A 27,853-nucleotide genomic window follows, 5' to 3' on the forward strand; every position below is an offset into this window, starting at 1 on the left:
TATCCTTTTTTTCATAGGGAGTTTCTTAATAAAACTCCTCCTTATTACTAAGTTCTAAAAATATCTAGATTCTAGACACCATTCAGATCGAAACCATTTCTTGGTGAAGACGTGAAGATGATCACAATAATGGATCTACTATGAATAAAATTGTTATCCCCCTCTTAATGGGGGTGGCTGCTTCTATTGAGATGTCGAGGGCGGTGGGACAAAGATTAAATAACACTACACATGAAGAATTATGCCTAAATAATTCTGTCTCGGAAACGTGGCCCCTCACTATAGGCCTTATACAGAAGCTCAAAGTTGCACAGCGTGCTATGGAGAGGGCTATGCTCGGTGTCTCTTTACGAGATCGAATCAGAAATGAGGAGATCCGTAAACGAACTAAAGTCGCTGACATAGCCCGACGGATCAGCAAGCTGAAGTGGCAGTGGGCAGGGCACATAGTACGCAGAACTAACGGCCGATGGGGCAGCAAGGTTCTGGAGTGGAGGCCACGTACCGGAAAACGCAGCGTGGGACGTCCACCCACAAGGTGGACCGACGACCTGATAAAGGTAGCAGGAAGGCGCTGGATGCAGGCCGCTACCAACCGTGCGATGTGGAAGTCATTGGGGGAGGCCTATGTTCAGGCAGTGGACGTCCTGTGGCTGAAATGATGATGATGATGAATTCTGTCTCTGGGCGACGGGGCATCTTTTTACACCGCCCACTCAATATTTTCTGTTTGGCTGAAAGGTCAACTGGTAGAGAATGCCATACGTCAATTTCTTTGGTGCAATAAAGTATTTTTTTATAGTTAAGTATTTTATATTTCTTAAAGTTGTGAATGCTTATACTAAAACGTTTATTTTATTTGTATAGAGAACAATAGTGTCTGGATTTCTCAAGAGGATTTAAGACCCTATTTAAATCAAAGATGTAACGGCTAAATAATGTAATAAATAAATAAATAAATGTGGGTCTCCTGCAATCACTGAGTCATAGACCTTTTTATCTCTTATGATTTTTTGTATCTGTGAAAAACTGTAAATGAAACCTGTTTTGAGACAAATAAATACTTTCTATTCTATTCTATTCTAAATTTTTATATCTTTGGACAGCGCTATTTAACCCCAAAGTAAGCAACTAATATGCTTGTGTTTTAAATAAAAATTGAGGTTTTGGCCGCTTTAATCGAGATCCGAAGAACGCGAATTCATTGGTCTTAACTGAGAGAGCACAACCCATTTCTTATAGCTCTTTAAATTAGGTACTTTCAACTTGAATTGAAAATTAAATAAAGATGTTTTTAGGATCAATCACGTGCTTTGTTTTTTCAAAATCCAGGCCATATTGCATCGTGAATTCATAGTTTAGGTAGAACCCTACCAAATAGTCGCATCTGTTCACTGACTAATCTTTGCCGAGAGGGCAGGAGGTCACGAAGTAAGGATAATACTCCGCACGTTTCCACGCTGGGATTACATGGCGGCATTCTTCTACATAAATCATATAATAATTCATTTATTTCAACCAAAAGACGTCCATCATCAACATCATATTCGGCCAAAGAACGTCCACTGCTGAACATAGTGCCACATAGTGCCGTGTGGGGACTGCCTAAAATAATACCATTTGCCTGCGCCAACAGGCGTGTCCTAAGAGGTGACTAAATCCAGTAGCACGAGATAGGCAGCAGCGTCTGCTATGATGTCGTCGGTCCACCTTGTGGGTGGACGTCCCGCGCTGCGTTTTCCGGTTTAGTACGCGGCCTCCATTCCAGGACCTTGCTGCCCCATCGGCCGTCAGTTCTGCGTACTATGTGCCCGCCCTGCAGAAAAGTAAGAAACTTACTTATTGTACAGGTCTGTCTAATGACGGCCTAGGAAAAAATGGTAGAGGTCGCAAATGTGTGACCGAACTCCTTGGCCGCGCGCCTGGCCGGCGAGAAACTTCTTTTTACTTTTTATGTTTCTTATCGATTGTCACTTTTTTCTCTTCTCTTGACTTTTTCTACTTCGAACTAAACATGTAACTTGATATTTTATTTACAATATAATTTTATTTTACACCACAAAGCCTTTCAATCAAATAATCTCTCGTAGTGTCGGTGACGTATTTCGTTCACAATATTATTAATTCTTACATCCATGTAAACCAAGGCTATACAGTTCAACAGGCTGTCTTCTGCTGGTAGACGCGAAATTGAAATTTATCAATTTTTTTCACGATTACTTATTTAGGTAGGTACCTAATACATTATTATGCTTCTGATGAAAAATACTCTTTGGAGAACTCATAGACTTATTAAATAAAATCAAAGGTTAAATTCTGTGCAATTCCTTAAAATAGTAGGTTTTTTTTATACACAACGAGGAAGCTCTTGGCCTGTATCTCACCTGATGGTAAGTGATGATCAGGCCGAAGGTGGAAGCGAGCTTCACCCGGAATCCTCAACCACGGAGGACCTGGCTATCTTACCTCTAACTGCCGGGACACAATAATGCTGTTAACATTGTTGTTATGGCGACAGAGAGGTAAGATGGTGGTAGCTAGCCAGGCGGACTTAGAACAAGCCCTACCACCAACCAAACCGAACAGAAAAATCTGCCCCCACTGGGAATCGAACCCGGGACCTGTACGTCTGAAGCAGGTGGTCTTACCACTAGACCACAGAGACTCTGCCATAAGACGTCCATTGCTGAACATAGGCCTCCCCCAATGATTTCCATAAAGATCGATTGGTAGCGGCCTGCATCCAGCGCCGACCTGCTACCTTTATGAGGTCGGTCCACCTTGTGGGTGGACGTCCTACGCTGCGCTTTTTGGTACGTGGCCTCCACTCCTGAACCTTGCTACCCTATGGATAGATCAATAGATTTTTAGTTGCTTACGCATAAATTAATAACTCTGTAAGGTGTGCTAAGACATTTATAATTTAGGCAGAGAAGAATTCAATCAAAAAACTCTTTGAGCCACTGCCTTTTATAGTGAACTGACTCATAGAAATAATACATTTTTGTCGAACTTATCTATTGCTATCTCAACCACAATGAAGAAAACAAAAGTAGCTTCGAGTTCCTTATAAAATTAATGGATAAATAAGCGAGCATCAGGCCTCCCCAACCCGTCTGCCCAGCGTGGGGAGTGTAGGACAAATCCTCCATTTGCCTCTGGTAAATTAAAGTGGTCTGTAAACTACGAAGCACTTCTCAAAAAACGCACATTCAGAATTGATACACCAAAAACAAACACCTCTTTCGCACAGCGACATAGTGTATTCCTATTCCCCTACGTTTATAATAAAGTTGTGAATAAATGTGACATCAAAACCCTTAGCGCAAATTTGGCCAAATTGAAAGTGAAAAAGTGGCTTCTGAAAATTAATTATGCGGAAACTGAATCACTAGTGAGTACAGTTATCTGATACTGGCATAGGATACATACAAAACACACTCACGCACACACACACACACACACACACACACACACACACACACACACACACACACACACACACACACACACACACCACCACCACCACCACCATTATGCGCCATTGTTGTTATGTATTTTTTCCTTACTTTTACTGTAACATAACCTGTTATCATAATATTAAAATAAGTCAAATCTTAAACTCAAGTCCCCAAGATACAGGATTACCTAGTTTGGGGAATACTAGTAAGCTGTATATTGTAATCTTTGGTAATAAAGGTTTTATTAATATTATTATTTATTATAATTAGAGAGCCGTGTGGTGAAGGCAGAGTAGAATACATTTGTCACCAACCCCTACTCTTCCCACGGGTGTGTCGTAAGAGGCGACTTAGGGACTACACATCAAACAGAGAACGGGCAGCAGCGCTCTCTGAAAAACATCAATCTTTTAAACTGCGATCTCCAACCCGCCTGCCAAGCGTGGAGATTATGGCAAAACCCTCCACTATAGTGGAGGAGGCTCATAGTCCAGCAGTGGACTATAAAGGGCTGTTGATGATTGATGATGAAATTAGAGAGGGTCGTGATCCTGCAGTGGAGACTGAATGACCTGATGATGATTTTATACATTGTAGTAGACCTACTGAACATTATCTATTCTTTATGTATACGAATTTATCACTACAATCAATAATAATCAATCCTTATCAACCGGGCATGCGATATGGGGTTTAGTTATAAAAATACTTTCAATAAGTACGTAGACTTTCGGTTTTCACTATGTTGTGAAAGAATATGGACTATTGTATTGTATTTTGGATTGAATAATCGTGATGACATTTGACCTGTGTGATGTGAAATAATTTATTGGTGTAGTGTTTAAGAAACTTGAGTTTTGTGTCTACAAAACTGAAATGTATGTATTAACTAGCGCATTGAAATTAGGTCTACTTTTCTGAGATTTACTTAAGGCAAATAATTAACCGGTAAACACCATACATATTTAAAACTAGCGGCCGCCCGCGACTTCGTAATCGTGCCTCCCGTTTTACCCCCTTAGGGGTAGAGTTTCGTAAAATCCTTTCTTAGCGAATGCCTACGTCATAACATCTACCTGCATGCCAAATTTCAGCCCGATCCGTCCAGTGGTTTAGGCTGTGCGTTGATAGATCTCTATGTCAGTCAGTCAATCAGTGACCTTTCACTTTTACTTAAAATAGATACTTAGCTAAAATTTTCTGCTCGGTTTGGATGATAGGGCTTGTTCCAAGTCACCTGGTTAGATGCTTGGTTGTAAAATAGCCAGCTCCTCGGTGGTTGAGGATTCCGGGTGAAGCTGGCTTCTACCTTCGGCCTGATCATCACTTGCCATCAGGTGAGGATGTAGACCAAGAATTCTCTTACTTTCAAATGCCTAAACAACATTCCTAGCCAGGAATTTAACGTGGAGGCTAGTTTCCTAAAAAAGATTTTTATTTGTCAATCTAACAAATAATTACATAGTTATGGTGCGTGAAGTTCCGCGCGACGTCACAAAGTGCGGCACTTTTATGCAGTCATTGACGTCACGGGCCTCTTCTTATGAACTTTGGCGCGCTTTATCTCTTTAAATTTTCATTAGTTTGAAAAATACGTGTAGAGTATTCTTTGATAAGTTAACTGACGGACTAATTAAAACTCTTGCTTTTTGACCCAGGAAACATCCCTATTATAGGTATTCCTTAGTTAATGTTTTTAACTCCCAAACCATTTAAATTGTGTCCTCAAGAAAAATAAACTTCTAGATAGTACCTACCTAAATTTTTTTTTACACCCATTAAAATATAATGATTCAACGTTCACAAAAAAGAAATAAATAAAATGAAATAAAAAATATACGGTAACCACGAGCCGGGAGACTTAAGCTCGATTCACACATATCAGTGAAGCCACAGTACCAGCACAGTGCGAAATTTTCTTTCATACAGTTTCTATCGTCACTGACACTGACACTTGTCAGATGTAGGGGATGCGTGCCGGTACTGTGCCGGTACTGTGACGGAACTGTAGCTTCACTGATAAGTGTGAATCGAGCTTTAGTGTGGGCAGGCCCCCCACTAGGTGGACCGACGATCTAGTGAAGAAGGTGCCTGGATGCGGGCGGCGCAGGACCGATCGTTGTGAAAATCCAAGGGGGAAGCCTTTGTCCAGCAGTGGACGTCATTTGGCAGAAAGGAAGGAACGTAAAAAATATGATCGAACCTTACACAAAATGATTAAACTATAATTACAATTTTACAAGTCTTATTATGTAAACCGCTTATCTTTCGATATCAGTAAGATTACAGGCTAATAAATTATTCCAACGATAGACATGTCACTACATTCATTAAAAGGAAATATAGCATCTGTCAAACAACATGGCGTGATATGATGTAGGAAAAAAACTGACAGTTGTTCCCTCATCATCAGGACATTCAGTCTCCACTGCAGGAGCCCCTCTAATTTACCAGAGGCAAATGGAGGATTGGCCTACACTCCTAGATTGGGGAGATCATAGTTCTTATAGCAGACTTATCAACTCGGAAAGGGATCAACACAGTATCGCCTTTCGCGCGCTGTCATCCGCGAGTCTACGGTGCGGATAAGTAGGCGCGCACACCGTTGATTTTTAGTTGGCCGATAGTTGTGCCCGATTGTAAATTGTATGAAGAATCGGCCAAATCGAATCGGCGTAGTGTGCGCACTCCCATACATGCCCATACTGATCAACTGCCCGACTAAACTATCGGCCGACGAAAAATCAACGGTGTGCGCCTACTCTTAGTGTGCGTTGCAGTATGGAGTTTCTTACAAAGAATAATGACCGCCTCGAGTTGATACGGTTACGATCCCTTTCCGGGTTGATAAGTGTGCTACCTTAATCTGGGGGCACGGCAGTGCCCCCACCAAGTCGAGCAAAAAAGCGGCACGGCCGTACCATCCTTTTCTCGAAGCAATTCAGGCCATTTTCGACCGCCTGTACCTACTTACAAGACACAACTTCTTCAAAAAAGGACTTTACTAGTCCTGAAAATTGAGTTAATTTTCAACTAACTGTAAAATAATATCTTAAACCTTTCACGCTTTGCAATGGAAGGAAGTCGAACCTTACCTTCGAACTCCGCCTATGTTCTTCTGATTAATTTCGTTGCGGGTCCAATGACAGTTTAACTTTCCCCCGGGACAAACTTGACCTTCACTGGTTGGGTTATTGGCGGTCAAGCTGTAGATCCTGGCTACACAGGAGTTGCAGTGGCGGGAACGAGAGGTGGGATTAATCCCGTATAATAAAATATTTTGTATAAAAAAACATGAATATTTTAGCGATCGCGTTATCAATAAAGTAATGATGTCAGAACCTTATCTAAATGATAAACAAGCTATTAATTCGTCGGACACCGTCGCGCATAGCAGGCTATTGAAGTATTTGCTCCCGTAAGTATTTTATTTTGTATTTTTGTTTTATTTTAAAAACTAGTATTTAACGCCATCTCTTGGTGGGGTCTGTCAACTCTCACATTTACTGTATTTTGAAGAACTGTATTTTGAATTCTTATCTTTCAACTTTTACTTCTAAATTAAGCCATATAATTTTGATTGCTCGATTATAATAAGTAATATTTTGAATTAGTATGCACATTTAACTAATTTTTCCCATTTTGATGCACCTTTGTTCAAGCAGTTCACTGCGTTCCTAAAAGATGGCGCTGCCAGTTTTTAAAAAGCGTTTTTTACTAATTACGTACACTGCAGAATAGGAAAGATTAAATACTGAATTTGTTGAATATTAATAAAATTGCCATCTGAAAAAGCATGACAAGAGGTTTCTTCTCAATAGCAGACTAAATTGTTGTGCATTGATGCACTTCTTCCAATACCAGTTGATATCTTACCGATAATATTGATAAATTGATAAGGAAGGATAAACATTACAAGACTGATGGCACAATGTTTTGTTTGTATTAAGCTTAGGTATTAAGGTTATGTTATAAGGGACAGTAATAAAAAACATGATGTACCTAAACTCATAAAATTTATTTTGTCTTTTTCCTCTTATAAGATGTTTTTTTCTTCGTTGTTTTATTTTTTTGTAGGTACTATATTTTAGCATTTTCCCATTTTCTCCAATTTTTTCTGATTTTTTTCTTTGTGACTTGCCTAAGCGCTGCCACTGTTGCCAGTATCAATATTTTTTATTTCTTTTGTTTTTTTTTTCTTTACTGCCAGTAAGTTTGAATTTTATTCATTTCTAGTCTGTGCATGTGTATTAACAATGTCAAAACAATTTCAGACCACCAATGGCGGACATAAAGTACAAATTCGAGTACACCGCGCCAGAAAATGTGGAATCAGAAGTGCCATCCGAGCAAAAACTCCGCGATTCCTCTGCCATTGAAAAACCAACCATATGGGATGAAAATAACATCGATGATCGCGAAGACTACGTTTTAGCTCCAGTTGTGACAGTAACTAAAAATGAAGCGACTTTCACTAAAGGAGATATGAAGCTTCAAAAAGTGACAGTCACAGAGAACGTTTCGGTAAGTTTCCAGCATTTGTTCAAAAAACAGACGTTACCTGGCAAAACTGTGATAACCCAAGTCCAGAAATTTGAGTACAAGTATTAATAAAAGTTTGTGAACTGCTCATTTTGTTTTTATTTAATCCCTAATAAGAATAATAATAATAAATCGTCACGACCTTTTTTAGGCTTTATAAGTTTCATCAATTTCTCGTGATACGTTACGAGAAATAGGTAATAGGTACTGGGGGCCTAGTGTGAGTTTACGCCAAACGCATTCGATGTCTACCGCGTAAAAAAGTGATATTAAATGTAGATATGACGGATTGTACAGCGCCCCTAGCGGAAACTTTCAAGAACTTAAATTTTCATAAAATATTTTTATAACGCGCTCACTAGTGAATCCGTTTGACGTAAACTCACACTCAGCCCTTTACTAACTATCTATATATATATAAAAGAAAGTCGTGTTAGTTACTCCACTTATAACTCAAGAACGGCTGAACCGATTTAGCTGAAAATTGTCAGGGAGGTAGTTTAGAGCCAGGAGAAGGACATAGGATACTTTTTATCCCGTTCGAAATTAAAAAAAAAAGTTTGCTTATTTATTGCCATTAAGGCGGAACAAAGTTCGCCGGGTCAGCTAGTTCTGAATAAAAATTGACTCAGCATGGGCATTCATGCATGCATGGATGTACGTTAAAATTAAAGTTACAGAAGTTGAACTCAAAAAACTATGATTATTAAACTGTCGTTATCGACTACATGCTATAGAATAGAATAGAACCGACCTCAATTTCGCGTGAATCTACATAGTTAGAGGCGACTAAGGGACAAATATGCGAACATCAGGCCTCCCTAACCCGTCTGGGCAGCGTGGGGAGTGTAGGACAAATCCTTCATTTGCTTTTTGTAAATTAGGCGATTATCATACTGCACCGCGTTCCGCCGCGATCCGCGTGGTGACATATTATTATAACGAATCCCGTGCGCAAACGCGTTGTCAGTGTGTTGTGCCGCGCGTGTTTTCTAAACTGAGGTACTTGCATGCATATACCTACCTAATGATTAAATCTGTCGTCCCGCGTACTGCGGCGGAGCGCGGTGCAGTGTGATAATCGCCTTAGAGAGTCGTGCTCCTGCTGGAGACTAAAGGACGAATCAAACTTATCAAACTGGAAACAGATCGTAACCAAATCAACTCGAGGCCGTCAGTATTCTTCGTATGAATCTCCGTACTCCCACCCTTATCCACACCGTAAACGCCTCGCCGCGCGGTTGACAGAGCGCGGAAGGCGATACGGTATACTGTGTTGATCCCTTTCCGGGTTGATAAGTGTGCTATGACCTTTAATGACCTGATGATGACGAAAAAATCCAAATGCTTCTAACATTACCTTTTGCCATCTTTCCAGGAGATACGCAATGGCGTATTCCACACTATAAAAGCACCATCCTACCCTCCTATCTACTCTGACGTTATCCCTGACTCACCAATCAGAAAGATGGAGCCAGAAGAAAGAAAAACCAGGATTCCAACTAGATTCAAGAATGCTGTCAACAGAGTGAGGAGGGAGAGGTCTATGCCAGCTAAAAAGGCGGAGGTAAGAAGTTCTAATAATCATTTCAGCCACAGGACGTCCACTGCTGAACATAGGCCTCCCCCAATGATCCAGATTGATTGGTAGGAGCTTGCATCCAGTGCCTAACTGCTATTTTTATGGGTCGTATTTTCACCTTGTAGGTGGACGTCCCAGTAAGAAGTTACCACTATGAGAACTTGTAAAAGATATATTTATCGTTGGAGCTGTATCTACCCGACGAAAAAGAGGATAATGGTCGATTCACACATAAAGTGAAGCCACAGTTCCGTCAACGTGTTCGCTAAGTTCAGTCACGGACGTAAAGCTGAAGCTTCGTGAACAGAGTTCTGACCTGTGTGTATTACGTCCACTGCTGGACAAAGGCCTCCCCCAAGGATTTCTTTAACGACCAGTCGTGCGCTGCCCGGATCCAGGCACTTTCTGCGACCTTCACCAGAACTTCGGTCCATCTAGTGGGGGCCTTACCTGGTAATTAGATAGGTACATTTCGTTCGTTCGTTCGTTTCAGACGAAAGACGTCCACAACTGGACAAAGACCTCCCCCAAGGTTTTCCACAATGAACGGTCCTGCACTGCCCGCATCCAGGCTCTTTCCGCGACCTTCACCAGATCGTTGGTCCACCTAGTAGGAGGCTTGCCCACGCTACGTCTTTCAGCCCGTGGTCGTCACTCGAGAACTTTTCTGCCCCAACGGCCATCGTCTCTACGAGCTATGTGCCCCGCCCTCTGCCACTTGATTTTAGCAATTCTGCGAGCTATGTCGGTCACTATGGTTCTCGGACGGCGGATTTCCTCTCCTCTTAGTAATGGAGTAATTAGATAGGTACACACTAATAACAAAATTACGTATCATTCCAGGCCCAGCCAAACCTTCTTCGTCGCTCTTCAATCCCCAGACTGAAGCCCAAAGCTCCCTCCCCTAAGCCTGAAGACGAATTCGAAAGACTTTACGGAGAAATAGCTGACAGCCCTACCGATATAGACATTAGCTTACTAAACAACAAAGTGGATGACCCTGAGAAAGTCGAAGATTGTTTTGAGGAAATAATACATGCGTACGATGAGAAGAAAGCAGAGTTAATTGATGTAGATAAGCTACAAAACAACAATGATAATAACGTTACTGTTGAAAAGAAAAAACAGTCGAAAATTCCGATGCTCAAACGCAAGAGTGAAGCGGAAATTGAAGTCCCCAAAAGTGAACAAATGGACAGCAAAAGTATTCCTTCTGGTGATAAGAATAAAGTCCGAGATTCAGTGGCAAAAGTAAAAGAAGCTAGCGATATAAAACCTTCAAGAATAGCTGTGACTAAGAAAAATTTTGATAATGATAACTTGAAATTAAAAACTACATACCAAAGAGTCAAAAGCGTGACTAGGGATGGACCAAAACATGAATTGCAAATAGAAAATATCGTTCAAGTATCAATGGAACAAGATATCAGTCCAGATAACTTTATAAACATTGACAACGTAAGTGCTAGCGAACCAATAGAATCGAGTGTTGAAATAGTCGAAATGTCACCAGTTTTGGAAACAATTAGTCCAAATAGCGAAAATTCACTACCGTACATTGTAGAAGTAATCGAATCGCCAACAATAGTCGAACTACAAAGCAGTGCCATAGAAATTGAGGAGGCGACCGAATATGAACCAAAAGTAGATGTAAATAAGGCAGATAATGTAACTGAAAACAAAACACCAGTCGATCCTATCAAAGTTATATCTATGGACCGGTTTCAGAATTTAATTCAAGAAAAAACAAAAGAAAACGATAAATTTAAACCTGTCATAGAAAAATATAGAAATGGATCTACACATCACAATAATAACGAAGTTATTAGTGCACCTAAAGACATACTTAGAATAGAAAAAGATGTTTTAGGGACTACTTCAGACGTAGAAAATAAAAAAGAGTTTACTAAGCCAGTTTTACGAAAAACCGTTAAACCAGAACCAAAGAAAGAATCAAATGATGAAGAAGACAACGGTGTTAAATATAAATCGGTGTTGTCTAAAATTGCTATGTTTGAGGTAAGAATTAATTACTTTACTGATATTAGTTAGTTGAACTTGGTTGATAAATTAGAAAGGTCAACTCTCAAATGTTATAAGCTATTTATGAAATACGAATAGACAGTCCTATAAGTACTTTGATTACTGTTACTTCTGAAAACTGCACTAATATTATAACTGATTTCATCTATAGTCTGGTCCGGGAGCACGTAGATTTTTGTCCAATGACCCCAAGCTATCCATCCTTATCGCTCGCGCGTAATTATGTTGCTGTCGCGCTCGCACACTCACTGCGGCCGCCCGTCGCACAGTCGCGACTGCAATATAATTACGCGCAAGCGATAAGGATGGGTTGCTTGGGGTCATTGGACAAAATTCTACGTGCTCCCGAACCAGACTATAGTGGAAAAAACTATTTTAACTATTTTTATTATCTTTTTTTACAGCAGCAACGTCCAGATGATAAATCTCAAGCTGGTATCAGACCAAAACCAGCAGTGCGGTGTGCATACAGACGCAGACTAGCCGAAGAACAAGAAGATCTTGAAACAAGTGCCTCTAAAACCACTCAAGGTGTTGATGATGACTTACATAAAAAACCAGCTCCTCCAACGAGTAAAGTCCCACATTTTGAGCCTAGTGAAGATCATATTAGTTCCAAACCAATCATAGTCAGCGAAATCATCAAAACTGTAGATAAACCAGCCAAAAATGAACCTTATTACGAAGTTAATAACAACACATTCAATACAGATAACTTGAGAATATCTAGAATGGAAATCAAGACAGAAGAAGTTGCAGTGTCAATTGCAGTAGAAGAAAATATACCGGAAAATGAAACCGTGCAGATTGAATTGATAAGTGAAGTGAAAGATGTGTCTCCTTTAATTTTGTCAAGAGATGAGAGAGTAAAAAAGCATTTACCAAACAGATACTACTCTTTTGAAGTAGACTATTCTCCAGATAGCTCTTTAACATACGAAAAACCTAACGAAATTGAAATAAAATCTTTAACATCCACCGAAATTGAGTACGCTGCGCCTTTGAATGATGTGCTTGAACCTAAAGTAAATCTAGCAAAAGAAACCAACAAACCTAAGTATCAAAATATAAGAAGAGACCCAAAGGAATCGCCATTCGATTTTACTCCCAAATCTCATAAAAATAACAACAATAATCGAAAGATAGACACAGTGATGAGCACGGAAGATGTAATAAATGCTTACAAAGCGAGATCACAGGACAATTTGAAGAAAGCAAAATCTACAGCTGATTTAGACTTAGGCGATGCGGTGAAGGGTAAAGTGCAAGATTTGATTGTAAGGATGAAGTCTGTGGACAGAAGTGTGGAGAAGAAGGATGTGATCAACCCAAAGGAAAGACCGAGGAAGAAGTCAGTATCGGAGAAGATAGCACTTTTTGAGGTAAGAATGTTTCGACAGTTTTTTTGTGCCTAAAAGTCATAGCAGACTTATCAACTCGGAAAGGGATCAACACTGTATCGCGTTTCACGAGCTGTCATCAGCTTTCGCGCGCTGTCAAATTCAAATTCAAATTATTTATTGCATGTCACATGGGTAAGGGTTGACAAGAACATAATATTGAGCATGTGAACCTGTCAACCGCGAGGCGAGGCGTTTACGATACGGTGCGGATAAGTGTGCGTTGCAGTATGGAGTTTCATACAAAGAATACTGACCGCCTCGAGTTGATACGGTTACGATCCCTTCCCGGTTTGATTAAAATGCGAAATGCGATTCTTGTTCTCTTAATCTCGTTCAAAACTAAAGATTTTTAACTATACAGGGTGTTAGGTAAAAGGGTATATGAGCCGAAACTAGCCCATGTTAACATGGTCATATAAATGGTATGGTGAAGTCAGAAATTTGATATCATAATTATTTTTTTTTAAATTTTCATACAAAATAAATTTTATTAAATCCGACTTGTATGAAAATTAAAATAATTAAAATGAAGATATCAATTTTCTGACTTCACCATACCATTTATATGACCATGTTAACATGGGCTAGTGTCGGCTCATATACCCATTTACCTAACACCCTGTATACCTACACAAGTTGTTAAATCTAGACAAAGTGGGTATGCTAGTTAAATTGACAATAGGTGCTGGTAAACAAAAAGGTCAATGCCCTTATATTGTGTACCAAATTAAATATCAATTACTTAATTGCTATCATTAACGTGCCTGCACACTTGATGCCTATGTCCATCAGAAATAATGTACCTACCTAATAGATATTCTAAATTTCAATGATGAAAAAGTATTTTTTTCATATCGGTCCAATATTTTCGGATCCTATTCAACAATACCAACAAAAGAATCAATCTTTCCTCTTAAAAATTTTTGTAAAATATCGTCGTCGTGACGTCCACTGCTGGACAAAGGCCTTCCCCAAAGCTTTCCATAACTACCGGTCCTACGCTGCCCCCATCCAGGCTCTTCCCGCGACCTTCACCAGATCGTCAGTCCACCTAGTGGGGGGCTTGCCCACACTACGTGGTCGCCACTCGAGAACTTTTCTGCCTCAACGGTCATCGTCTCTACGAGCTATGTGTCCCGCCCACTGCAACTTTATTTTAGACTAGCTTTCCGCCCGCGGCTTCGCACGCGTGAAATTTCGTTTGTCACAGATCGTCATAAATTATAGCCTATATGTTATTCTGGATTATGAACAATAATACTGTAAAGTTTCATCAAAATCCGTTTAGTGGTTTTTGAGCCTATTCATTACAAACATACAAACATACAAAAATAGGTACAAATCTTTCCTCTTCATAATATTAGTATAGATTTAGCAATTCTGCGGGATATGTCGGTTACTTTGGTTTTCCTGCAGATCTCATTTCTGATGTATACTAATGTGTATGCATCTTAATTTGTGTCTATTAGTTTGGTCATTAGTTGCGTAATTCGTGATAAAACATATCATTGTATAGTAATTAGGCGACTGCATCCAATTGAGAAAGATTCGGCAGACTTTCTAAAAAAGGTAGAAACAAAAAAACTATTGACACTATACAAAATTCTTATTATCTAATTTTAACAATTGCATAAAATAATTACTAAATTAAATACTATTTATTAGGACTCATAAACAATAAAGAAAAAACAAATATACAGTAGAACGCCGATTATCCGAACTCCGATTATCCGAATCGCCAATTATCCGAATCGGTCCTAAGCTGTCCTAAGCTTAATATAAAAAAATAAAACCAAGTATTTTTTTTTATTTGTTTTGTTGTAACAAGTTGGAACTCGCTGGATTCATATATTTCAACTGAGCGTTATTGTAGAACTGTTTTTGTTAATTTAATCAGTTTAATATATTTGTGTCAGTTCCTTTTTATTTATTACCAGTCTATGTCCGATATTAATTTTATTAGCTACAATAGAACTTAGTCACTGTTCGTACAAACCGACCCTACTACGAGTATTTCTTATTAGTATATTCTGCTCACGAAATGCGATAATTTGGTCATATAATAGCTATTCAAAAATCATTAAATTTTTAGTCTTCCGTGTTCGACACTAGTGAATAAATGTAACAGTAAATAATATAATTTAATAACATAACAAGTAAATATTATGTAGTGAGAAGATATGTAAGTATGTAGTTGTAGATTTAACACCTGTGTATTTAAGGTAAATAAATAGTTTACCTTCCCACCAGTAAATATTTTTTCTTTCATTAATATTGACCGCCTCTGTGGTCTAGTGGTAAGACCACCTGCTTCAGACGCAGAGGTCCCGTGTTCGATTCCCAGTGGGGGCAGATTTTTCTGTTCGGTTTGGTTGGTTAGGACTTGTTCTAAGTCCGCCTGGCTAGCTACCACTATCTTACCTAAGTCTGTCGCCATAACAACAATGTTGTGTTCCGGCAGTTAGAGGTAAGATAGCCAGTTCCTCCGTGGTTGAGGATTCCGGGTGAAGCTCGCTTCCACCTTCGGCCTGATCGTCACTTACCATCAGGTGAGATACAGGCCAAAAGCTTCCTCGTTGTGGATAAAAAAATGAATTTCCCAAGTAAAGAAAATATAAAATCTTCATACGGTTAAATACCTATAAAACCTACAATGACAAACATAAGTATTGTGTAGGTTTGTTGTCGACACGACAAGAAGAAACGGTTTGCACAGAAGTAGTAGGTCAGCCAAAACCTTTATAGTGTCAAGCAACTTCATAAAATATAATTTGAGTAAATTCATTTCATTGAAATAAATAAATACAAGTCAAATTATGTAAAATACAAACAAAAGCTTAAAACCTCGAGTAGACTTCTCAAAAGATTTCGAAATTCACTAAATTGAATTAAATAAAGTTATTCATTTTTTATGACAAAAGCAGTTATATTTTACATGCTCTCGGCCTGATTTGATTTCCTTTGTCACTGCACAAAAAAAAAGTTTAAAAAAATGTATAAATAATGGGGGTAGGTACAATTTTCTTTACCAAATCGGTTACCATTAAACTTTCAGTTCATTTTGTGCGCGATCCAACACGGTCCTATCCTTGAATTGGTCCTTCCTATCCTCTCCTGGAATCCCGTCTCTCCCGCTCCTATTTTCAAACCATACCGAATAATTATTTGTGTATTTTGACGAAACGACGCGAAAAAGTATCATAATTTAATCGAAAATCAATCGTCAAGATGCTGAAATATTTAATTACAAGTACATCGTGGGTAATTTTCATTTATACAACGTTTAATTATTTGCACAGTTATTTAACTCACATGGAACAAATTCTGTTTATAACAGCGGGTATGGTACGTATAGTTTTATATTAATTAACTAGCTTTGGTCGCCCGCTACGCGGGCTACATTATATTAATTAATATTTTTAACAGAACAGAGTCTGAAGCCATCTTGAACTTACTAGGGGCCCTAGTAGGGCTTCCAATCCCGCAATACCGAGATCTCGGTATTCCGGGATCCCGCATCATTTTTTAGTCCCGCGTGCTGCGGGATTACGGGTGCGGGATCCCGCGGGATTTGCGGGACTGAAAAGAGACATGCGTACGACCATTCGCGTCACCATCTCGAGCAAACAGTCTCGAATCGATCATAAAAAAATAAATTAAGACTCTTTATGAGTCCGGAGGGTCAATGGGGAAATATCTCACATTTACAACCTATAATTCTTTAAAAGGAATACCACCGACTAGTGTGGAAGCCGAAAGAGCCTTCTCTGTTGCTGGCTATATTGCCTCTAAAATACGCTGCAGTTTGGCAGACGACACTTTAGACATGCTGTTTTCTTCGCAAACATTTCCAATTCAAGTGAAATTACGTTGATTTAATTTTATTAATGTATTGTTTTATTTGCCTCGCATAATATTTTTCATAATTATATGCGGGATCCCGCCAATACCGGGATCCCGCGGGATTTGAATTCCAACTCCCGCCAATACCGGGATCGAGCATGGGGTGCGGGATTGGAAGCCCTAGGCCCTAGGCACTTATTAACGCCCGTACCCAAACATTACCATGAGGTCTCAGGTGCGTGGACGCCCAGGGTGACATACGAACCAATCAAAAAGATCTATTCAACGCTGTGCGTCCGATTTGCTGCTTCACTTGAGCAAGCATCGTTTGTGAATACGGGCGTAAGTGTGTAAGCATTGGGTAGGCCTAATGTGCGCATATTCTATGAATATTCACAAATGTGGGATTGTGGGTAGCCGATAAACAAATTGAGGGTAGTTGTAAAATAATTAATATCCAGTTACCCATTTCATTTCGCGTACCATCTTGTCAGTGACAGTTAAAGGAGTTTTTATTTTAATTCTTCGAAAATCTCATGAATTAACAGTGAAATTAAGTGAACAAATAATTAAATAGAAAAACAAATATGTCGTGGTATTTAAAGTATATTTCTTTTGTGGTCATAATAATTAGTTATGTGAGTACTATTTTTTTTTCTTTAATTGGAGCACGACCAATTTACCAGAGGCAAACGGAGGATTTGGCCACAATTTGGCCTACACTCCCCACGCTGGCCAGACGGGTTGGGGAGTTCATTTAAACCACTATTTCAACTGTCATTTTTATGTCAAAATTCTACTTTAGGCAACCTCATTGTAACGCATTTTATTTAAATATTTTTTAATTTTCTTGCCAAAACAGTGTTTTGTCTTTTTTTAACATGAAAAAGATTGTGACTGGTTGTAATTTTATCATGAAAACACAAAATAAACGCAGTTTATTGTCAACTCTTAAAGTTAACAATATGGTAAGTGAAATTTTAAACATCTTGTAGGTACTTTGTTGTACCTACGATTGACGCAATAAATATTTTGAATTTGAATTTGTTGAATATTGTGTGTATTGTATGGGGATTACAATAAACATACGAACGAATTGAGAACCTCCTTTTTTTGAAGTCGGTAAACAATTTTGTAATGATGGTATCAAACTATAGTCATTCAACTCATCATAAAATATACTGGTCAAAATTGAATTATGATGAGTTTAATACCATCATGTGAATCAACTAATCATAAATGCCACTATACTGGTCAATATTCAAAAAGTAGGTATTAAATTGATTTGATTTGAAGTAAGCATTTCAGCACTCTTCTAACACCTTAAGAATAATAATATGTTTTCACTTCAGTAAAATTTTAAATTTTCAGTTTGCGATTCGTGCGCAATTTTGATACGCCGGTAACTAGTATTTTATAAAAGTACCCTCATTAATTATTAAATTAAAAGTTGGAACGGGTCCTGGATGCAGCGTAGGACCTTTATGGAAATCCTCAGGGAAGGCCTTTGTCCAGCTGTGGACATCATTTGACTGAGACAAACTAACGAACTAACGGCTTTTTTTTAATTTGTTTAGAAAAAAAACAACTGAACAATCCATATTTTTTCTTAAGATAGTTCAATAAATATAAAGAATAAGTAATTGGACAGTCAACACCGTTATCCTAGTTTAATAAAATGAACATGCAATGTAGGCTTCATTTTAAAAATGATTTTTTCCTGCTATTTTTTATCCCATAAAGAAAAATTCGAACTGCTATTTTCTCTTATAAATAGTTAAACTTTATCACCGCAAGAATTTCGTTTCTATTCATTGTTAAGAAAATTAACGACAGAGAAAGTTTTAGGTCTTTCAGTTAGTTTTTATAGTAATTCCATATCAGTTCGATTAAATTCACATTTGGCGTTCTATTTACCCGACTGCGCCTGAGGAGGGTTATGTTTTTTTCAAAAAGATGTCAGAATATAAGGTAATTTAATTTTATATGCGTAACTATTTGTTTGGAGTTTCGGACATTTAATCAATTCGCCCTAGTAACTCGCTGAGCAACTTGAACTGGTGAACCAAACTTTAACTGGTCCGTTAGAACCAAAGTACTGGTACCGTTAAGATCGCCGAAATCTTCCATTCAAACTAGTACTCATAGCACAATTGGCTGTCCCAATTTTTAACAACTTTCATTAACTATAATGCTATGAGAGCGACAAGGAACGCGATAGGCCCTATGCTTTCTTATCTCTTTTTGACATGGCATAGTTATAGTAATATGTCGGTAAAGACATCGATAGACTGGTGACGTGACGAGACGTGCATTTTCTTTTATATTTGTATTTTTAACAATACATTTTTTGGCACTTCAGGGTAACTTTAGTAATAGAAATTAACATTTTTGGTTGTAGGTATTTGATACATTTTGATTGAAAATAAAAATATTGAGTTGACAAAACATACATACCACCACATCTCTTTATGATATTAATACAAACAGGTATTTTTATAGTTATTACAGCCAATAATTAATATTCAAACTGTGCCAGATCTTTATGTGTTGTTATTGTACTATTTTCATTGATGTGCTTATAATATGACCGTTTGTTGTCCAAAATCAAATAAAAGACTATTGGTACAAAAACCCTGACTGATTCAAATCTGGGGCACATTTTTTATAGGGCCAAAACAGAAAACCAACAATTCTTACTAATTGACTTTAAATACTGTGACAATTGTTTTCTTAACACTTTTACAAAAAGAAACCGATCTCTTATCTGGATTGCCGTGGGAACGAGCCCAAACACATTATTTTTTATTAAAATCATCGACAAAACTATCGATAGATAATCCCACACATCCCTACGGCCCTAATCGCTGACCATTCCACAGGGCTTCCTCACGATCGGCACTATGACTCACGTCACTCGTGAGGAGCAGAAGCGTATAGAGACTGCTCGTCAAGCTGCCGATTTAGCTGAAGAACAGGCTCGCGAACAGGCTCGCGAACGTGCTCGCGCCGAACGCGCGCGCGCCGAGCACGAGCGAGCTGAAGAAGAATATAATACGAAACTTAAAGAGTTACAAGAGGGGAAAGAAACTTATGGGAGAAGAGAAATTATGCCAACGATGGAATTGAGTGATGGATCCAAAATGCCGATCTTGGCTGTTGGGACTGCACTGGTGAGTTTGCATTTTTGTCATTTTGTTTTTTTTTTTTTTTCAAATTACGCTTTGAAAAAGGCAAAAGCATTTTTACAAGGTAGGTACACTAAAGCTTAGTTGCACCATCTAACTTTAACGGTAGGTAACTATAACAATAACCGGTGCTTTTTGTACGGAGTTTGACAGATTTCTGACGTTTGTCAAAGTTAAAGTAAGATGGTGCAACTCAGCCTAATACTTTTAATTAAACGTCATAATATTATTTGATTGAAACGGATTGAAACGAACGAATCAAGGAACTTATTTTAAAAAGCGCTTTTATGTGGTATCTACCTAAGTACTTAATTCTTATTTAAAAAAGCTCTTAGTCGGTATTGTGTAAATCAGTGTAGATTATAATCCGGGCCTTTTCAAGGCAAGAGTGAATAGGCACTTACAGGCAGATATGTACCATCCTAAACTGCATCCCACTTAACACCAGGTGCGATTGTGGTCAAATACCTCCCTTGGTATGCATAAAAAATAGAATTTAAACAGCGCAAGAACCACAGTATTTTCTGTATGCCTCTTTTTCTTGGGTTTATGAAAGTCTATTTACATTGTCGACCATTTGGTGTAGTAGTTAACGGACTACTATGCCAGAAGTTGCGGGTTCGATTCCCGTACAGTAAAAACATTGTGTGCATGACATATTTTTTGTAAAGTTGTAAAATAAAAAAAAAGAATAATGAATATCGAGAAACAAATCAATTTTCTACAACCCATTTAACCCAAACTGACTTGCCCACTGCCCACAGCTGGACCCACGTCTGGCGCCCAACATCATAGCCACGGCCATCGACCTAGGATACCGGGCCATAGACACGGCTTTCATCTATGGCAATGAAGCGGCTGTGGGACAAGGAATTAAGATGAAGATCGATGACGGAACTATACAGAGGTTGGTACAATTTTCTGTTACTAGATGGCGTTGTTCAACATTTGTATTTTTGCAGACCGCGGTGTGCAGATTTTTGTACATAATAAATTTAAATCATAGATCTGTTTTTAAACGATAAATAGTAAAAAAAAAACAGTTATTTTGTCGTTTTTTAGTTAGCCGTGAGTGTAGTTGCGACAGAGATAGGACCACTCACACTCTTACCGTGGATATCATACTTTCGTAGTACAAGTTAAGGTCATAGCACACTTATCAACCCGGAAAGGGATCAGCACCGTATCACCTTTCGCCGCGAGGCGAAACGACGCGCTTACGGATAAGCGTGCGTTGCAGTACGGAGTTTCATACAAAGAATACTGACCACCTCAAGTTGATACGGTTACCATCCGTTTCCAGGTTGATAGGTGTGCTTCGTCCTTGAGTGGTGACTAAATCAAGCCTCCCCAACCCGTCTGGCTAGTGTAAGGAATAAAGCCTAAAACCTCCATTTGCCTCTAGTGAAATTAAAGATAGATAAATAGTTATGCTTTTCAGTGAATAATGATCTTCTTCTACCAGGTCAGACCTGTTAAAGTCGTGTGATCTGCAGAGTGTAGGCCAAGTCCTCCATTTGCCTTTGGTAAATTAGAGAGGGTCTTGCTCCTGCAATGGAGACTCAATAAACAAATGAAAAAAGCTGTATTTTTCCAGGTCCGACCTGTTCGTGATCTCCAAGCTCTGGAGCACCTTCCACCGCACCGACCTGGTGGAGACGGCCTGCCGGCGGTCGCTGGAGGCCCTCGGGCTGGACTACATTGACTTGTACCTGATACACAACCCTATGTCTTTTAAGGTACTCTATTTCTTCAGTTCTATTACAGGAAGTACTGGTTTGCGAGGGAAAATCGAACCTTAACTTCGAACTCCTCCTATGTTCTTTTGATTCATTTCGTTGCTGGACCAATGACAGTTAACTTTTAATTAAAAAAAATTAAAGAGATAAAGCGCGCCAAAGTTCACATGAAGAGGGGCCGTGATGTCAATGAGTGCTTAAAAGTACCTACCTACAGCACATTGTGACATCGCGCCCGCGCGGAACTACAACGCACCATCACTTTGTTTGATTGACAATAATAATTAAAATATACACGTCGTGTCCTAATATTTTTTTATGTTAAAATTGACGGACATATTAAAAAAATTTTTTTTAGGAAACTAGCCTAAACATTTTCTACTGGGTTTGGTTTGATGAAAGTATGGTTTATTTTTCTTGCAGGAAGGTGCGGATCCGATCCCAACTGTAGCAAAAGTAGTCCAGTACTCAGACCACGACTTCCTGGACGCCTGGTACGGGATGGAAGACCTGGTCTCCAAGGTAAATGTCTGAAGAAGGTAAACCTTATTTTTAAAGCTTTTTCCAGAACCTTAACTTCGAACTCCTCCTGTGTTCTTCTGATTAATTTCGTTGCGGGTCCAATGACAGTAACTTTCCCCCGGGACGAACTTGACCTTCACTAGTTGAGTTTTTATTGGCGGTCAAGCTGTAGATCCTGGCTACACAGGAGTTGCAGCGGTGGGAACGAAAGGTGGGAAAAATCGCAGAGCTTTCGCCAGCGACTTTGCCCGTGTGTTTCTATTTGCCACAGGAAAACGAAGAAGCAAAACGATTAAGACGTGATCACACTAGATTACTTCTAAAGTATACAAGATTCGAAAAACAGTTACTGGTCCTAAAACTGCTTCACGAGCTTTATCAAACGGCATCAATAATAGGTTACAAAATAAACTGAATGTAACCGAAAATTCTAATTGAAATAAAATTACTATTATGACTTTTAGGGGCTGGTCAAAAGCATCGGGGTCAGCAACTTCAACTCTTCACAACTTCAGAAGATCCTGGACAAGGCCCGGATTAAGCCCGTGGTGAACCAGGTAAGCAAAACTAAGGCCTCAGCCTCGAACTTAGCGGGCAGCGGGGCGGGAGCGGCGGCGGCGCTGGAGCGGGGCGGGCAACGCAGACCCGTTCTCGAAACAAGCGGGCAGCTCGCGGGGCGCTTTAGCGGCGAAGTGTTGTGTTCGGGGTTGTGTTGTCGAGATATTTGTTTTTATTCGCAAACGAAATGTCTGAACAACGGCGACAATTTTATTTCGATTCAAATTTATTCCTAACGCTCGATTTATTGTGGGCAAAAGAAGGAGTGCGCTCTGCCCGCTCGTTGCCCGCTCCCTCGCCGCTGCCCGCTCGTTGCCCGCTCCGGCGCCGCTGCCGCGCCGCTGTTTTCGAGAACCGGTCTATTTGATTTTACGCATAAGATCCTGCCGCTCCCGCGCCGCCGCCGCCGCCGCCCCGCTGCCCGCTAAGTTCGAGGCTGAGGCCTAACAACCCGATGGAATTAACTGCGCACCTGGCAGCCGTGACGTCACATCAACGCTCTAGTACTGACGGGGCGAACGCGGGGAAGGTGTACAAAAAATCACGTCACTTGTTAAAACATATTTACTACTAAACGGGATATCTCCGTAGGAAGTCCTTATTACTTTTAAGGTACTTGTAAAACTAAAAAAAAAACTCATTTAATTTTTGCAAGTAGGCTTTCAAAGAGCACTTTATACGTCCCACCCAGTATTGACCACCACCTACCACTGCTTCGGGACTAAATGGGCCAGTGCCCAGTTTCTCCGTGGGAAAAAGCCCATAATAAAGAAAGAGAGAAACGTTTATTACGTTACGATGAACATCACTTAGTTAATGACAAAGAAGGTATACGGAAAAAAGACAGAAATAGCACATAAATATTACAAGGTAATAAAAAGTGAACTGAGCAGTGCCATTGTTGCAGCAGCGATGCCCATCGCAATGGGACTCAGCATATACCGTGGCCCACGGCGAGGAAGGCCATGAAGCTGGTTTTCAGTGTGCCCCATGCTTGGTTTTAACCCTAAAAAAACATACACATTTTTTTTTTTTTTTGTTTAATGGCAACCAAACCTCTCTGGGAGGTTTATTTCTGCCAATATCGAGTGAAAATTGACATAGTTATCAATAGAACGTGGGTGTTTCAGTTCTATTGATGTTTCATGGATTCCGTGGAGTTAAGTATGCCCGAAAGCAGGTTTCAAGACGCCACCGGGTCCAAAGCGGGTTGTTCATGCGACAACCCACTCGACACTCGATGCGCGCTCAAATTCGAAGTATTTCAATGTTTTTTATAATTTATCACTTCACTGCACTTTAAGAACACAAAATAACACCAAATTTGTACACTAAAGTCCATTAAATAATAAATTGAAACCATTAAAACAGATCGACCATGCTTCCCGTTCAACTACCCTCCACGGAATCCACATTTTTTTATTATTCTGTGCAGGTCGAATGCCACCCCTACCTGTCCCAGCAGCGCCTATACAACTTCTGCGACGAGCGTAACATCAAGCTGTCCTGCTTCGGCGTCCTGGGCTCCAAGGGAACCCCTGCTGAGTACAAGAACACCACCGCTTCTGCTATAGATGACGCGCTGGTGAAGGTGACTGCTGCTGGCATGGACGGGGATGTCAGCCCAGCTCAAGTGCTGATCAGGTAATTATCTATGTATTTATTTATTTATTTAAAGGCACAACCATATAAAGGCTTTCATAAAAGCGAAAGGTCACTGATTGACTCACTCACTCATCACTAGGAGTCTCAAATTTTGAACGAACGCGTTTGATTGAACGTGCTAGTCTCAAGAACTACCGGTCTGATATTTTTTAAAGCTTATTATATTTTGTGCAATACAAATTACTAATAGTCCCGTTAGCCTCTCGTGTTAAGCTAAATATCCTTGTGTCACGATCACGAGTGAGCTCACCACATTAATAGTCGAGCGGCGGTGGGGACCAAACCCGCGTTCCCCAGATCACGAGTCGGCCAGTCCGACCCCTTCACCGTTCGGCTAGCGTGGTTTTTTCGCGATTTGAATAATTATTTTTGTGTTGGCTACCCCATTTATTGAGGAAGCTTTTAGGCTTATCCTCCTAAAGCCAATAGAGGAGGAGTAGTACCCAGAGGAAAAATATTGCAAAAACGAAAAAATTCAAACTGTTTTCGCGCGTACGAAGTCACGGGCACAGCTTGTTTTTATTACCACCTCATCAATGCCTAAGTAGCTCAGATTATGAGAACAGTCGGCAAGCCTTTCGATTCCCCCAAGGCAAATCTATTTTTTCAAGTGATGATGATGATCCATCCGACCGATTTCGGACATTTTTAACACGCTTTTAAACGGTCTTCGTGTATCTAATTAGTGGAATCAGAATCTGAATTACATGCACTTCGAATTCTTTTATCATCATGAAACTTGTCAATTATGACAATACAATATTATGGTATCATCTGTCTGATGATGGGGCTGGAAGGTGGCCATAGGAACTCCTAAACGAAACCGGATTGACGGCCTTTGGAATTTTTTATTTCAAGTAAAACTGATTTTAATGGCATATGTATTTCAGATACCAGATACAGTCTGACCACGCGGTGGTAGTGAAGGCTTCCACCGCGAAGCACATGTGGGACAACCTGAAGGCTCTGGACATCCAGCTGACTGAGAGCCACATGGACGCGCTGCGGTCGCTGAACCGGAACAAGCGCACCTTCGCTTTTAAGGGGTAAATATCTTTTTCCCACAATAAGGAAGCTCTTGAAAATTACAATTATTAGGCTGAAGGTGGAAGCGAGCTCATGAGGAACTGTCTATCTTACAATCCAGTAGAGTTAACTGCGCATCTGGCAACTGTAAAGTTACATCGGAGGTGTGCGGGTGAGTGCGAGGGAGTCGCATTCCAGCGAGGTTTACTGTTGAAAGAAATTGATGATCGGGTCGAAGGTGGTGGAAGCGAGTTTCATCCAGAATCCCCAACCACAGAGGAACTGACTATTTTACCTTTAACTGCCGGAACACAAAATACTGTTAACAGTGTTGTTATGACGATGGGATTAGGTAAGTAGTGGACTAGTGGTAGCTAGCCAGGCAGACCCTTTTCAGAAAAACGAATTTATTCACTTATAGACGGACTTAGAACAGCTTGCACCAACCAAACCGAGCAGGAAAATGTTGCCCCCACTGGGAATCGAACCCGGGATCTCCTAGATCCAGTCTAACCATTCTGATCCACCGTGGAGCACTTGTGGGACAACCTGAAGGCTCTGGACATCCAACTGACTGAGAGCCACATGGACGCGCTGCGGTCTCTGAATCGGAACAAGCGCACCTTCGCTTTTAAGGGGTAAATATTCTTCTGTCTCTTTCCCACAATAAGGAAGCTCTTGAAAATGACAATTAGGCTGAAGGTGGAAGCGAGCTTCGCCCGGAATCCTCAACCACAGTGTAAGATTTTGACGCCGAAGAACAGGTCAATGATTCAACTCATGGGACCCTAAGTGGCGTTTTGGGGAATTCAAACAGTGACTAGCGCGTAAGTTTAATCAATCAATAAGAGTAATGAACAGCGTTATCTCTATCTCGCTCACAGCTTAGCCTATCTTACTCTGACACAGCACACATAGTAAGTTTTTAGCGTCAAGAAAACGTTTTGACTTGCATACCCTAGACACTTACGACTTAGAAAAACCAAACCCAGCTGAAAATGTTGCCCCCACTGGGAATCGAACCCAGGATCTCCTAGATCCAACTTGACCATTCTGATCCACCGTGGAGCACATGTGGGACAACCTGAAGGCTCTGGACATCCAGCTGACTGAGAGCGCGTCCATACGCGCTGCGGTCTCTGAACCGTAACAAGCGCACGTTTGCTTTTAAGGGGTAAATATTCTTGTGTCTCTTTCCCACAATGACGAAGCTCTTGAAAATGACAATTAGGCTGAATGTGGAAGCGACCTTCACCCGGATAACCGAAAGCAGCGCACCTTTGCTTTTAAGGGGTAAGTATTCTTCTGTCTTTTTCCCACAATGAGGAAGCTCTTAGCCTGTGTCTCACTTGGTGGTGGTCAGATGAGCTCTAGTCTTGGTCTTACTTGGACAGTGATGATCAGGCCGAAGGAGGAAGCGAGCAACAAACGCACGTTTGCTTTTAAAGGGTAAATATTCACTTCTTATGGAGCGTACTATGCTAGGAGTTTCCCTGCGTGATCGAATCAGAAATGAGGAGATCTGCAGGAAGACCAAAGTGACCGACATAGCCCGCAGAATTGCTAAAATCAAGTGGCTGGCGGGGCACATTGCTCGCAGAGTTCAAAAGTTCTCGAGTGGCGACCACGGCCGGAAGACGTAGTGTGGGTAGGCCCCCACTAGGTGAACCCACCCCAAAGGTGGTAATACACTCAATATCAAAACAGGATTCTGGATGAAGACCCGGAATCATCAACCACAGAGGAACTGGCTATCTAACTGCCGCAAGGATTTATTATTCGCCTTATTGCCAAACGGGAGCACAATGAGAGACACTCGTAGAGCTGATGGCCGTTGGGGCAGAATTATTATTAAATACGAGCAATATTTTAAATTATCCTAACACAATTTTTTTTTTGTTTCAGGATGGGCGACACCCACAAAAACTACCCGTTCCACGCAGCATTTTAAGAGGCTCCATTTTATTTATTTTTTACATTTTGACATCTTTTGTTTGGTCATTTTTTAATCATATTTTGTATTCTTAGATGTAAGCTTCTAAATTATCAAATTTTGACATTAATAATTATAATAATAAATCATCAATTAATTTTTGTGTTACTTTTAAGCTTTTATGGTTGTATGTATTTTTACATTGTGTTTGCATTTGTATACGTTCAAATTCCTGCTTTATGGACTTCAATTTAAAAAATATTATCAATATTTTTTAGTTTTTAACAATTATTTCTGGTAACTGACGTATGATTTTTATAAATTGACATTTATTAATTGTAATTTTTC

General features: G+C 39.9%; 1 protein-coding gene across 5 annotated transcripts; it reads left to right on the forward strand.

The window, feature by feature from the left end:
• Window positions 1-4,164: 4,164 nt before the first annotated feature.
• LOC135086093 (uncharacterized) lies at window positions 4,165-27,526 on the forward strand. Of its 5 annotated transcripts, none has more exons than XM_063980857.1 (14): window positions 4,165-4,295; window positions 6,769-6,879; window positions 7,736-7,985; window positions 9,382-9,570; window positions 10,429-11,604; window positions 12,036-13,010; window positions 19,757-20,047; window positions 20,827-20,969; window positions 21,660-21,801; window positions 22,225-22,323; window positions 22,788-22,880; window positions 24,317-24,525; window positions 25,437-25,592; window positions 27,478-27,526. In XM_063980857.1, the coding sequence occupies exons 2-14, from the start codon at window positions 6,791-6,793 to the stop codon at window positions 27,521-27,523; spliced, it is 3,858 nt and encodes a 1,285-aa protein (XP_063836927.1). In that variant the 5' UTR covers window positions 4,165-4,295; window positions 6,769-6,790; the 3' UTR covers window positions 27,524-27,526. The 5 variants fall into 5 exon arrangements, with proteins under 5 accessions (XP_063836927.1, XP_063836929.1, XP_063836928.1 ...); XM_063980855.1 differs by having other exon boundaries at window positions 4,166-4,295; window positions 12,033-13,010; XM_063980856.1 differs by lacking the exon at window positions 4,165-4,295 and adding an exon at window positions 4,325-4,339 and having other exon boundaries at window positions 12,033-13,010.
• Window positions 27,527-27,853: the final 327 nt, after the last annotated feature.

This window comes from Ostrinia nubilalis, chromosome 30, assembly GCF_963855985.1.
Source record: "Ostrinia nubilalis chromosome 30, ilOstNubi1.1, whole genome shotgun sequence".
In the NCBI taxonomy this organism is placed as follows: domain Eukaryota; kingdom Metazoa; phylum Arthropoda; class Insecta; order Lepidoptera; family Crambidae; genus Ostrinia; species Ostrinia nubilalis.

Coding starts and splice junctions, on each gene's coding strand:
- LOC135086093 (XM_063980855.1), top strand. CDS start 6,791: ATGATGTCAGAACCTTATCTAAATGATAAACAAGCTATTAATTCGTCG. Junction 11,605..12,032: donor CTAAAATTGCTATGTTTGAG/GTAAGAATTAAT, acceptor CTTTTTTTACAG/CAGCAACGTCCAGATGATAA. Junction 22,324..22,787: donor TGGAAGACCTGGTCTCCAAG/GTAAATGTCTGA, acceptor TATGACTTTTAG/GGGCTGGTCAAAAGCATCGG.